Source organism: Monodelphis domestica, chromosome 1 (assembly GCF_027887165.1).
Source record: "Monodelphis domestica isolate mMonDom1 chromosome 1, mMonDom1.pri, whole genome shotgun sequence".
In the NCBI taxonomy this organism is placed as follows: Eukaryota; Metazoa; Chordata; class Mammalia; order Didelphimorphia; family Didelphidae; genus Monodelphis; species Monodelphis domestica.
Genome location: NC_077227.1, coordinates 311,044,820 through 311,057,993, shown reverse-complemented (window position 1 = coordinate 311,057,993; position 13,174 = coordinate 311,044,820). Strand labels below are relative to the sequence as shown.

At 32.8% G+C, this 13,174-nt stretch overlaps 1 protein-coding gene and 1 non-coding gene across 2 annotated transcripts in view; one reads left to right on the top strand and one right to left on the bottom strand.

Annotated features, from left to right (window-relative positions):
- The window catches only part of FSTL4 (follistatin like 4), an 857,042-nt gene that overhangs the window by 521,719 nt on the left and 322,149 nt on the right, over positions 1 to 13,174 (bottom strand). Inside the window, exon 4 of the mRNA XM_007473404.3 lies at positions 11,046 to 11,294. Within this exon, the coding sequence (XP_007473466.2) occupies positions 11,046 to 11,294 (249 nt within the window). The remainder of the gene's footprint in view (positions 1 to 11,045; positions 11,295 to 13,174) is intronic.
- LOC130456655 (U6 spliceosomal RNA) lies at positions 6,397 to 6,499 on the top strand. Its single transcript, XR_008915720.1, has one exon. It is a non-coding gene; the product is annotated as a U6 spliceosomal RNA (small nuclear RNA).

Here is a 13,174-nt window from a genome sequence, read left to right as displayed (position 1 = left end):
TCATCTTGGGTTAAGAACATAATCAAGAAATCTATATATCATTCTGGTGGAAGTAAAATAGTGAGCTGAAGAGTATAAATAAAGGGGTGCTCCTTTTTTGGAGGCTTTTTAGGGGTACAAATGCCCTGAGATTAACTGCCCCAACTTCCATTCACATATTTAGAAATGTGGGAAGGTTGGGGGTTATAAAATGTATTTCACTTCAGCTACTATTGGCCTTACCTCGCGGTAGGGGCAGGCAAAAATAACAAGAGATTGATAAAGAAAAATTCCAAAAATCATATTTTAAAAAACCCTTAAAATTATTTGAGATATTTAGCATATTACATTTTCCAAAGGTTGTTATATAATTATAACCAGTTCTGAAGTCCATCTATCCTCTAGCAAAAATAGAAAAAAACTGTTTTTTTTAATATGGGCTTAATTACAATAATATTTGTTCAGAACAGTTATAGGGGAAAAGCAACAGAATTTCAAAACTCAGTACATTCAAAATAAATTCAATCAACCTTCAGTGTAACAGAATAATATTCAATCCAGTAACATATGAACTTAAAATCACAGTTATATCTTAAACAGAACAATCAGGAAATGCAATAGAAATACAGAGATTTTTATAAACCATTGGAGTCTGAAATGCCTTAGAATATAGCCTTTAGTCTCTTCAAAGTTCTTTGGGTGGGTTTTTTAAAAAATTATTAATTATCCATTTAAATGCCTATTGTCCGAAGACAGAGTGGTAAGGGCTAAGCAATGGGGTCTGAGCGATCTGCTCAGGGCCCCACAGCTGGGGAGTATCTGAGGCCAGATTTTAACCCAGGACCACATGTCTTTATGTCTGGCTCTCAGTCCGTTGAGCCACCCATTTGCCCCTCCAAATTTGAATCTTTGGGCTGAGTCTGCTCCCTTACAGGCAGGTGAAGTCAATGAAATTACCAGAAGAGTCAAAAGGTATCCTTTTAAACAGCCCATTGCTATTAAGTTTCTGTTTGAAAAATCTGTTTCTTCTCCTCTCCCCTTTCTCTCTCCCCCTGCTCTGATACCTCCTCCAGCCCCAGTCCTAATCTTAGCCTAAGGGAAAATTGCCCATTCTCCTTTCCCTCTTGTCTCTCCCCTTCACCCACTGTTAATACTGTTACCAGCTGATAGAAATGAATCCTGAGTGATCTTCTTCAAGGATCTGGATGATGAGCCAGCTGGGATCATGCTCGTGGGTCTGGGGTGCAGAAACAGGCAGGCAGAGGCCAGCGGATGGCTGCAGGCAGGAACACAGGCAGGCAGGGCCGATGAGAGGCCAGGAGCAGGAGCTGGAGCGACTGCCTGGAGCGGCTGCCTGGAGCGGCTGCCAGGGTGGGCAAGGCTGGGACCAGGTACCAGGTGAGGATGATCGGGGCTGTAGGCTGCAGGCAGGAAGTGATGGGGCCAATCCGGGTGGGGTGGGCGGCAAATGCAACAGGTCCGGAGCCTGTAGCAGCTTTGTGAGGGTAAAAAAAAACCTTGGCCAGAGAGATGTGGCTCAAAAAAAAAAATTCTAGGTACTAGATATTAAAGATTAAATCAGAAGATTGAGAGTTGTTTTTTTTTTTTTCATTAGGTCGCCAACTGTAAAGACTAACATTTAGGAATATGGGGAGACTGAGGCAGGTAGAAATTAGTTTCTCTCTGCAAGGGGTATTATATTTTTAGAGGTTTATTAAAGTTAAGGATTAAAGAAAATACAGGATTAAAAAAAACACATGCCTAGGCCAGAGGCCTAGACAAGACCTTACCTATATTATGGAAAGAGCCACGTCTGCTCCAAAAAGGAAGTCCAAAAAGAGAGAGCCCTCTAAAGCCTTTGCAATCAGCTTAAGTACCTTCTCGATCTCACCCACCTCAGAATTCCATGAGATTAGAAAGCATTTTGGGGAAGTGGAGCAAGGACTTGTGGGGATTGAAGTCCAGAGTTCAAATCTCAATTTTACAAAACACAAAATGCTCTGCTTGGTATTCAGAGCCTTTAATAATCTAATGCTTTTTAAACTGTGTATTCCTTTTTCATTTTACCCCCTTGTTTTTGGGAAAAAATTTGAATAGAACTGTGGAGGCCAGAAACTTGCAAAAGATATACACTAGTCAAAGAATGAACACAAAAATTCTCATTTTGGTTATTAAAATTCACACCATCATTTTGGGGCATGGGGAAAATTAGACTAAAAGCATAACATGATCCTCAGGGCATTATCAGTCACTTATATGTAGGCTCATTTATATTTTTTAGAGCTGAAAGTTACAGAATCATAAACTATTTTTCTTACAAGAATCTCTATAGTCCTGCCACAGCTAACAAGCACACACAAATTTTATTAGTATGAGGATCTCCAATAAAATGGTCAAAAGGACCTAAAAGACACCAATGATCCCACATATTAATATAGCAATGATATCAAGTGGGCAAAAAAATCAAACAACGCAAAGTAAAATAAAAGTGAAACATAAAGTAAACATTTTCTTCTAGAAAAACACTGATGTAACCTGTAGCCATATGTCAAAAGCCAATTTGAAAGGCTGGTTCAAAAAGAATCCAGCATGAAATTAAGTGAACAGGCTAAAAGACTGGCCCAGAAATGGGTCATTAAGAAAGAAAATTCAGAGGAATACTCTGAACAGTGGTATTTAGTGGTGTGCAGAAAGACTATAGAATTCTGCCTGACACTATTTTGCACATATAGATACCAGGTGTGAAATAAACCAATGGAAAAAGTGTACAAAACCAGGTTAGGATCAAATATGGCATGAATAATCTAAGATTGTGAGAATTTGCAAAGCTTACCATGAACATAAAATCAGAAATGAGGGTCTCAAGGTAGATATATGAGCAAAAGGAAAAAAGATAATTAATACAATGAAGAAATCATTTAAGAGTTATCTAAAATTTACAAAAACAATAAAGAGTCCCACAGAGAAAATGTGTTGTCTTGGCCATGATAACAATAAGAGTACCTAAAAGATAAAAGGTTTTTTTAAAAAGAAATTTTAAATTAAAACAGTTTTCCAGGAAAAAGAATGTAAATGAAAACAGTTTGTATGCAAAATTATAAAACTTTGCAAAAATATTACCTCTATTAAAATCACAAAGTAGCAAACACATGAACATAACATTACAAATGTAGTTCAACACAATTGTATGATAAATGATAACAAAATGATAACATAGAAGACAATTTTAAATGTAAATGTTGATCTTATATCAAACAGTTGGCTTTAAAAAGTATTTAATAATTATTTAAGAATCATCGGATTACTAGGAAACCATAAGAAAAAAAAAACCCTAAAGAAACCAGGATAGCTCATTTCCAGAAATCTTAAGTAAAAAGTGTAAGTTTACTAAATAGTTTCTAGCTATTTCATCCTAAAAGAAAATACAGAATGAACCAAATAAGAAAGTTATATGCAAACTTTAGATCTTCTTGGTCTAAGAACAAACATTGTAAGCAGTCAGAAGCCCCTTGAGAGTACACAGTCTGTAAAACATTCTTTCTCTGAGGCCTAAGTAAGAAATTTGAAGAGAGAATCTTTGATATAATTCTAAAAGTTTTTTAGAAGGTAGAAACTAGAATATAGGAAATTATCTTATGTCTAATACGTCCAGTAAAACCAAACTGACTCATCAGCATCTTCCATCTGCAAACAGGAAAAATTGTTCCCTTACAATGACTAGTCACCATAATTTTTCCTTGTTCATTTTTGAATTGTTTCATAATGTTCAGAATGATTTCTCAAGTACTGCTGTCTAGCTCTTATAAGTACAATCATGAACATGTCTCTGGTTGTTCACATCAGTGAGTACATGAGATTTCTCAATAATTCTTTCTACTTGACAGCACATTAAGGACTTATTAGTCTTACAGAAATACATTTGGCTTTCTGTTGTCATCCTTCCAACTACAAGAGTAACATGAGAATACACGTGTAGACCAGGGGTAGAAAGGAGATAAAATCCCACAGATTCTACTGAATATTTTTGAGGAAGGGAGATCATCAATATTAAATTCCTCAGTTTCCAACTAGGGACATTGAGGGCCAAAGAATACATCAACTAATGGGAATAACAAATATTTATTACGAACTGATGTTACATTGTGTTTAAGGTGAGAATTCAAAAAAAATATGAAACTGTTCTTGTTTTCAAAAAACATACATCAGGGATGAGAACATAGAGAATTATACATAGATATAAATATTTATCTACATGCAAAGACAGATAACATTCATTTATATACTTCTTTATATGATTTGACAAATACCTCTTTTTCACAATGTACAAGAGTGGAAACTATAGGAAAGGGGAATGAAACAACTCATCCAGGGTCACTCAGATAGCTTATATCTGTGAGAAGATTTTAACTCATAATTATCTGACTTCAAGTCAAAATTTTTATAAATTATTATATTTAAGAGTCTCCAGCAGAGAGATGGGCAGGTTGGTTAGACTATAGATTTTTGAGAAGGAGAACAAGAAAGCATAATGCTGTAAAAACTAGCTTGTGCCCTGAAGTGTTTTAAAAAGCCAATTTTAGAAATTTCTATTATACCCTTGAGACAATAAGGAATAATGGTAGTTTTTAAGTAGTGGGAGACTCACATAAGTTTTAAGCACCAAAGGCAATATTCAAATGCATTATCTCTACTTTTAGATCCGAGTCTTTTGAACTAACTGAAAATGTCATAAATAAAATAAGTTTTCCTTACAATCTCTCAATTCCATGGGTTTGAACTCCTTAAAAATATAAATCACATTTTTATACAGATTTCATATTTTAAAGTCTTAAAGTCTATAATTATCATCTGGAATCTTAATTTCATTACCAATAACGGATAAAGTTTGTCAAATGAAAACATGCAAAGCTTCATGCTACAGAGACTTATATGTGAGATAAATCTCCTTCTCTGAGGATAAGGAAAATACTTCCCTAAAACTCAGGTTGGTAATATGCTGCTATAATTTAATATCTAGAAAATATTAAGGTGGGAGATCTGGAATAATGGTTCTGTAACAGTTGCCTTGTAGTAGTAGTTTTTATTTTTCTCAATTCAGAGATAATACTCATTTCTTGCCAAATTTACTTTCCCCCAAAATATTGTGGTGGAAGCAGTAATGCTCTCAAAATGTAATAGAGATGCAGTAAGTCATTACTGCTCTCCTGAAATAGCCCCTTTACTCATAGTGCCTGGTTTCTACTATATTTCTTTTTCAAAACATAAGAAGCAATTTTTGTTAATTCTAGAAGAATGTGGTTGTTCTCCATCCATTCAGTTATCAACAAATCATCCAGATATAATAGTCCTTTCAAATACAATCACATTAACAATGTTAGGGTTTTTTTTTTATCAATATGAGGTCTACCTCCAAAACAAAAACCATGGGGCAATAACATAATCAATAATATACAAGATTTGAAAGCATGAAGACCTCAGTTTAAATCTTCCTGCATTACCTGTTGACCCAGTAAATATATCATTATTAATTTTATATACTGAAGAGATTTAAAAAGAGAGGGGAAAAGACATAAATACAAAAATATTCATAGAAGCCCTTTTTTGTGCTGGAATGAAATTGGAAATTAAAGGGGTGCCCATCAATTAGAGAATGGTTGAGAAAGTTGTGCTAAAAAATTGTGATGGAATACTATTGTGCCATAAGAAATGAAGAGCAGAAAGCTTTCAGAAGACCCTGGGAAGACATACATACTGATGCAAAGTGAAGAAAGCAGAAACAAGGAGAACATTTTACATTGAAATGGAAATATTATACTGACTGTGTAAGTCAATGATTTACCTATACAATGATATAGGGCCTATGATGAAAAATGCCACCCATCTCCTGAGAAAGAACTAATGGAATCCAAATGTAGATTGAAACATACAGTTTTTTTTTTTACCTTCTTCATTTTTCTAGTTTGTGTTTTCTTTTACAACATAACTAATTAAAAATATGTTTTGCATGACTACATATGTACAAACTTTACTAAATCTCTTTCCTTCTCAAAAAGGAAGGGAGAGGGGTGAAATTTAGAACTGTAAAAAGTGAAGGGAAAAAATGTTTTTTGCAAATGATTGAAAAAATTTTTAATTTGATCTTCATGCATACACGTAATAAGGGTGATTCTGAGAAAGTCACATGTTCTTTAGGCCTCAGGATTCTTATTTATAAAAAGGAACATGAATCATTTCTATTTTATTTGGCTTCTATAAGCAATAAAATGAGATATGACTTGTATAAACATCAAAGTGATTATGAGGTATTGTTTTATTGTTGTAATTATATATGTTTAAAACATTTTTGGTAATTTAACTGATGTTATTTCAAGTTTCAAGATAAAGAACTCTACACTGATTAGATAACTCTGCCTTTATATTCTTTGGCAGGACATATACTAAAATTTGAATCATATGAAGAAGTTTAGCATGGCACCTTCTTAAGGATGACACAGAAATTAATGAAGTATTCCGTATTAAACTTAGGAAAAAATTTTAAAACAAGTTTCTCTGATAAAGGCCTCATATATCAAACATGTAGGGAGCTATAACAAATTTATACAAATAAGAAAAACTGCAACTGATAAATTGTCAAAAGATATAAATGGGAAATTTTCAGATGTAAAATCTGTCAAAATCCACAGGAAAAAAATTAAAAATTACTATTTATTAGAGATAAGCAAAATAAAACAACTCTGAAGTAACATACTCAACCCCTGTTAGAAGATCTAACATTACAGAAAAGGAAAATAGTAAAGGCAGGTGAGGAAGTGGAAAAGTAGGGACACAAATGTATTGCTTGTGGAGTCATGAAGTGGATCAACAATTCTGGAACTATGGTCAAAAGCTTACAAAACTGTGCATACCTTTTGTCAGAAACAGCAGTATTAGATTTGTATCCCAAAGAAATGAAAGGGGAAAAGATCTATATTCATAAAAATATTTAGCAGTTCTTTTTTTGTGATGTCAAAGAATTAGAAATTGATGTGATACCCATAAATTAAGGAATGGTTTAACAAGCTTTGTTATATTATTGTAATAGGATACTATTGTGCTATAACAATATCGAGGAGGATGTTTTTATAAAAACCTGGTAAGCCTTATATGAACTGATACAAAATGAAGTGAGTAGAACCTGGAGAAATTGTAAATAGGATAAACAATTGGGAAAGACTTAGCTATTCTAATCAAGACAATCATCCAAGATATCTGCAAAAGACCAATGATAACAAATGTCATCCCTGTTTACAGAGAGAAGTAATGACCTCTGGGGACTGATTAAAGCATATCATTTCCATTTAGTCTTTCTTTTCTGTGTGTGTGCACTTTCTTTAAAACAACAAATGTGGAAATATGCTTTGCATGACTTTACAAATATAAATGATATCATATTGCCTACCTTTCCAATGGGTATTGGAAGGAAGTGAGAAAAATAGAGAATCTGGAATTTAAAATTATATAAAAACAAAAAGTTAAAATATTAAGGTAATTGGAAAAGATAATTAAATAAAATATATTTTAAAATAATACATGGTGTGTTGGAAATAGTACTGACTTATTACATTTAGCACAATTTTAAATGAGTTACTTACAAATACCTCCATGTCATAATTCAATATATCTTCTGCTTATATTTTCACTCTCACCAGTTGGCAAACAACAACAAGAACAACAACAACAACAAAAAACCCCACCAGTTCTAACTAAAACTATTTAAGGAAATAACAAGTTAATAAAAAATAAGAGCAGGATATTCCTCTCATAAAATGTGAGGCCTCTATTATAAAAATGCACCTACCATGATGGGGAAGAGTAGAAACTTGTAGTAGTTATTTATGGAAGGAATATAGATAACTATTAGACTCTAGGCTTATATGACTAAATCATATAAGTACTTGGAGACTGGGTACTTAGCTTATCTTACATTCAGGATACTTAGTGGCAAGACACTTGAATATACTTTAAATCCAATAGATTTAAGGTCAAATCCCCGAATTATCTTCCCAATAAAAACTACCAACTACACCTATTATCCTTCTTATAGAACTGATTTCCTAATAGATTATTGCTCTACTCTCAGTGTGAACAATTGAAATGTCATAGATATCATCCAAAACAATATTAATTAACTTTTAAAAAGGAATTTTTATAAGAAGAAAAGATTATAGATAGTAGATCATTTTTAGATCACAGAAGAGGTAATTTTGAAACTCAAGAGATACTTAGATTGATAGATCAAAAGCAAACGAAAAGGAAAAAACTTCAAGCCTACGTAACTGGAGTAAAATATTTGTAGATACCACCAAATATTTGGAAGTTTCTTTGAAGAAATTTCCTTTCTCCACCTACAACAATGACATAATGGGTTCAAATCTTGCTTTTTAAAGGTATCTACAATAGGGAGATTTTTCAACATATTTTTCAACCTAGAATTCAACACTTCAAGTATTTTTCAACATAAAAGTCAATTAAAATCAACAAGCAAAGAATGGGAAGTACTTGGATCAAAGAAAACCAAAATTCTTAAACATACATCAAAAACACAACAGAGAATACTAAAAAAATAGAAATAGGGAAAAATCAAGGAAAATAAAAACAAATAAAGTTTTGTATAAGCACAATTGAAATTAAAATAGAAAAGTATATAGAAACTGAGTCTGATGAAAAAGAAACAATAAAAAAGAAAAAGCCCAACAACAGATATACCAAAAGATGTTATAAATATTCTACACTCAATAAAAGCAAACAAGAATTTTTTTTTTAAATCACAGGTGTAAGTAACAATTTCAAGTTAAAAAGAAATTTAACAAAAATATTTCTAAAAATAAAGCATGAAGAAAATTAATGACATAAGCAAATAGGATATAAAAATCAGGACATATTTCCCAATGTGGAAAGTGCAGATTCACAACACAAAGAAGTGGGAAACTGAAAAGAAAGATTCTAAAATAACTTGACTTTTTACATTCCTATGAATTAATACTTTCAATGACCAACATTGATGATAGATCATAAAGAAAATCTGTTTTAGGATTATGACATTGGGAAAGAGAATAACAATGGGAACTGGACACTATATTTCAGGTAAATTTCAAAGATACCTTCTTAGAAATACAAATAGAAGAGAAAGAATATATGCAAGCAGTTGGGTGGCATAGTGGATAAAGTGCCATGCCTGGAGTTAGTAAAACTCATCTTCTTCGTTTCAAATCCTGTCTCAGATACTTAACTAGCTGTGTGATCCTGGTCAAGTTATTTAATCCTGAGGCAAGCATGCCTCAGTTTCTTAATCTGTAAAAATGAGCTGGAGAAGAAAATAGCAAACCACTCCATTATCTTTACCAAGAAAAATCCAAATGAAGGCACAAAGAGGCAGAAACAACTACAAATGAACAAGAATCTACAATTTAGGAGTAGCTAGGCCTGGGTTCAAATTTGACTACATATACTTCCTAGCAATGTGACCCTGGGTCCCAATTGCCAACTCTTGCAACTCTTCTGGTTTAGATTTGATACTGAGACAAAAGGTAAAGATTTAAAAATCACAGTTGAACTCCAAAATTGCAACAATTAAAAAAAAAAGCAAAAGACTGTGAGATCATATTCATTCTGTGAGACTCAGACCGACAATTTTCAGGTGAGATATTCTCTATATTCTTGCTGAAATGGATCCCCTACCAGACAGTAAGTGGTGACAGAGAATAGAGGATCCTGCCTGTTTAGGTAGTATTTATCCAACGTTAAATCTCAGAGATACTCACTAATATATTTCCTTCATTGATAATCAATTTTATATCACTTTAGGGAAAATTTCTTTTTTTTGAACGAGGATATAAGAAGAACATTCCATTCAGAAGTCAGTGACAAATTGTCCAAAAAAAAGAGAGTTCAGTGTAAATTAGACTCAAGATGGAGGGCATATGTGGCAAAGGAAGAGCTCATCACTATCAGAAAGCTTTTTCGGTTATGTTGGGATTATTCACAAAATTTCTTTTATTGATGGACTCTTTGTACAAGCATGAAGTTCTCATTTGACACTGGCCCTATTTTTTTTCTTCTTAGCTCCCAAGGTAGATATAACTATTGCAGTCAGAACCTCTACAGTTGCAAGGACAAAATAAAAGCAAACCAACGAGAAGAAATTACATAGATATGATACATCCAAAATTTTCAACTATGAAAAACTCATTATATGCATTATGAGAAAAAGAGATGGGTATCTGGGATGCAGATTTCCTAAGATTTAAAATAGAAATGAAAACTCCAAGATATTCTTCAATTGTAACAAAGCTCCCAGTTAAAAATTAAATATTTTTAAAAATTCATATTTCTGGTAATAATAAAATTGAGGAATTGTTAAAACCTTTGCAACATTTTACTGACAGAATCACTCAGCTTTTCAGAATGGAAAAACTACTGATAGAGAAGGAAAAAGAGGCAAATAATTCCAAAGCTAGGATTCTTTCTCTGGGTAAAGGAACCCCATTTTAAATAATCTACATAATTATTGATATTAGAAAAAACTCTATTTAGAGTGGTTTTGTTATGCTGAGGTCAATACTAAGAAAAATACAAAGAAAAATGTCTTTTAGATATAAAGGATGTAGAAAATATAAATCTAACAATTGTAATACTAAATGAACATAGAAATATTTGGAAACAATATAATTATAAAATATTTGTTCAGTTCTCCAATGGATATTTGACCTCACTGATAAGGATAATTCCTCCCAAGCAAGGCACTATTTCCCATGAAAGAATGACAATTAAAAAAAAAACTTTTCTACACTCCTAAATTAACTCCTATTTACATTTTTTTTTTCATTTTCAAGAATATATGTCCAATAATAAATATTACTACCCCAGGACAAGAATTGAACTATCCTACCATGGCATGGAGATGGTCCTGGATTCAAGATGATTTGGTTAAAGAACACTGGAAAATTTAGGTTCTCAAAAATGACATTTGGATAGCCAGGCAAAACTGGTGTTGTCCAAATAAAAAGAACTAAAAAAGCATTTCTTACCTTTGAAGAAACAGTCCTTGCTATGGACAATGTAGATTTTCTTTTTCTGCAGACAAGAAGCCCGATGGAGCTCACAGTGGTTTTCATAAAATTTGCCATCAGATCCACATATTGGCATATAGGTAGGCTTGCAGCCTTCCAAACACTGACATTCTGGCATCTGGGTCTCTTCATTTACAATACAATGACTCCCTCGACCACAATGCTTATTTTCACAGGATGTATGTAGACCATTATGGCCAAAATGCACTAAAATGGAAACAAAAATTGCAAAGTATTTTAAATACTATTTACTCAAGCTAATATATTTTCATATTTGGTGTCTTTTAAAATAGTCAGAAAGATGGGCACTGCTTCCCTATTGCACTGGGGATGCAAAGAAGAGTTTACCACAAAATGTAGTAGTAATTCAAAAAGTGTCTCCTTCAATTGATCCTGGCCTTGCAAATACACAATGATTACAGAAGGTATTTTCTCCTTAAGCCCATTAAAATATTTTCCATTTATCACTTGGGGAATGGTTTATATTATTCATGTTTTTGACAACATTCTCTATATAGTTTAGATATGAAACTTCTTTCAAAAGAAACTAAAAATTTCCCCAATTTACTTGTTTATTCATAAATTCTTCTATACATAAATCTGAGGGGTAAAATTTTCTCTGCTCTGATTTGCATATATCTTCCTTATTACCTAGGTCATGTTTCCATTTTGATCTTATCTTGATAAATGCTTAAGACACTGATCTATATCTTTAAATCTTTTTGTTGTTGTTGTTGTTTAAGGGTTGCCAGATGGCTTTCCAGATTACCCAACAATTTTTACCAAATAGTGAATTCTTATTCCAAAAACCTGGAGCTCAACTTTTGTTGGACACAAGATTATTAAAATCTTCTACAACTATTTGTTGCATATCTGTTCCACTGATTTTTTCCCCCTATTTCTTAGCTAGTATGAGCCATAAGAAATTATGATCAGGTTAATTTTGGGGGGGAAAACATTGAAAGACCTACATGAAATTATGAAGAATAAAATAAGCAGAACCAAGATAACATTATATATAGCAACAGAAATAGTGTTTGAAAAATAACTTGCATATGTCCACCTTCAGAGAAAGAACAGATAAATAGAAATAAATAAGATATAATTATATATATATATATATATGTCAAACTATGCTCTAATGGGGGAAAGGAGTGAATGAGTGAGGGAGCTAAATGAATCTTTAATGTAATAAACAAAAAATAATTATGAATTTAAAAAAATATTTTCTACTTAAATCTTAAAAAAAAAACAAAACAAAAAAACCCTTACCTTATATCTTGGAATCAAAACTGTGTATTGGATCCAAGGCAGAAGAGTAGTAAGGGTTAGGCAATGGGGATCAAGGGACTTGCCCAGGGTCACACAGCTAGGAAATGCCTGAGGCCAGATTGGGATCTCTGGGCCTGGCTCTCAAAGCCACCTAGCTGGTCCCTCCCCTCAAATCTTTAAACTCAGCTAGAGCAGGGAGGGATAAATGTCCCTTCAATTTCTATTTTACTTACATTATTATTTTTCAGCTTACTAGACTATTGAAACAGTCTAGGGCTTGGTATTCATTTCCCAAGCCTAAAGAAACTTCAGTGCCTCCTCAAAGAAATTGATAGATACCTTACTAAAATCCAAATCTGCCCCCAAATCCTTCATTCCTATTTTTAAATCTCTAGTGATTCATTATATCTTATAGAATAAATATTAAATCCTCAATTTGATATTCACTCTTCTTATACTTTATTCCTGCTCTATTACTTTGAGATCCATTGAAATTAGATTCAATGCTATTCCTCAAACAAAAATGCTTTTTATAAAATCTCTGATAATTCTCACTGGTTGGAAAACAAAGCTATGACTCTTTTTTTTTCTCATCTACTTTCTTACTTTCTAACTTCCTCTGCTTTCTTCAAGGAACAATTAAAATCTCACCTATGAAATGAAGACTTTCCTAAGTCCTGTTCTTTCTAGCCCCTTGCCAGAGAGATTATCTACAATTGAACCTGTATATAAATCACTTGTGTGTACTGTGTTTCCACATGCAAGTTCCTTTAGGGTACACTTTTATTTATATCCTGATTACTTAGCACAATGCC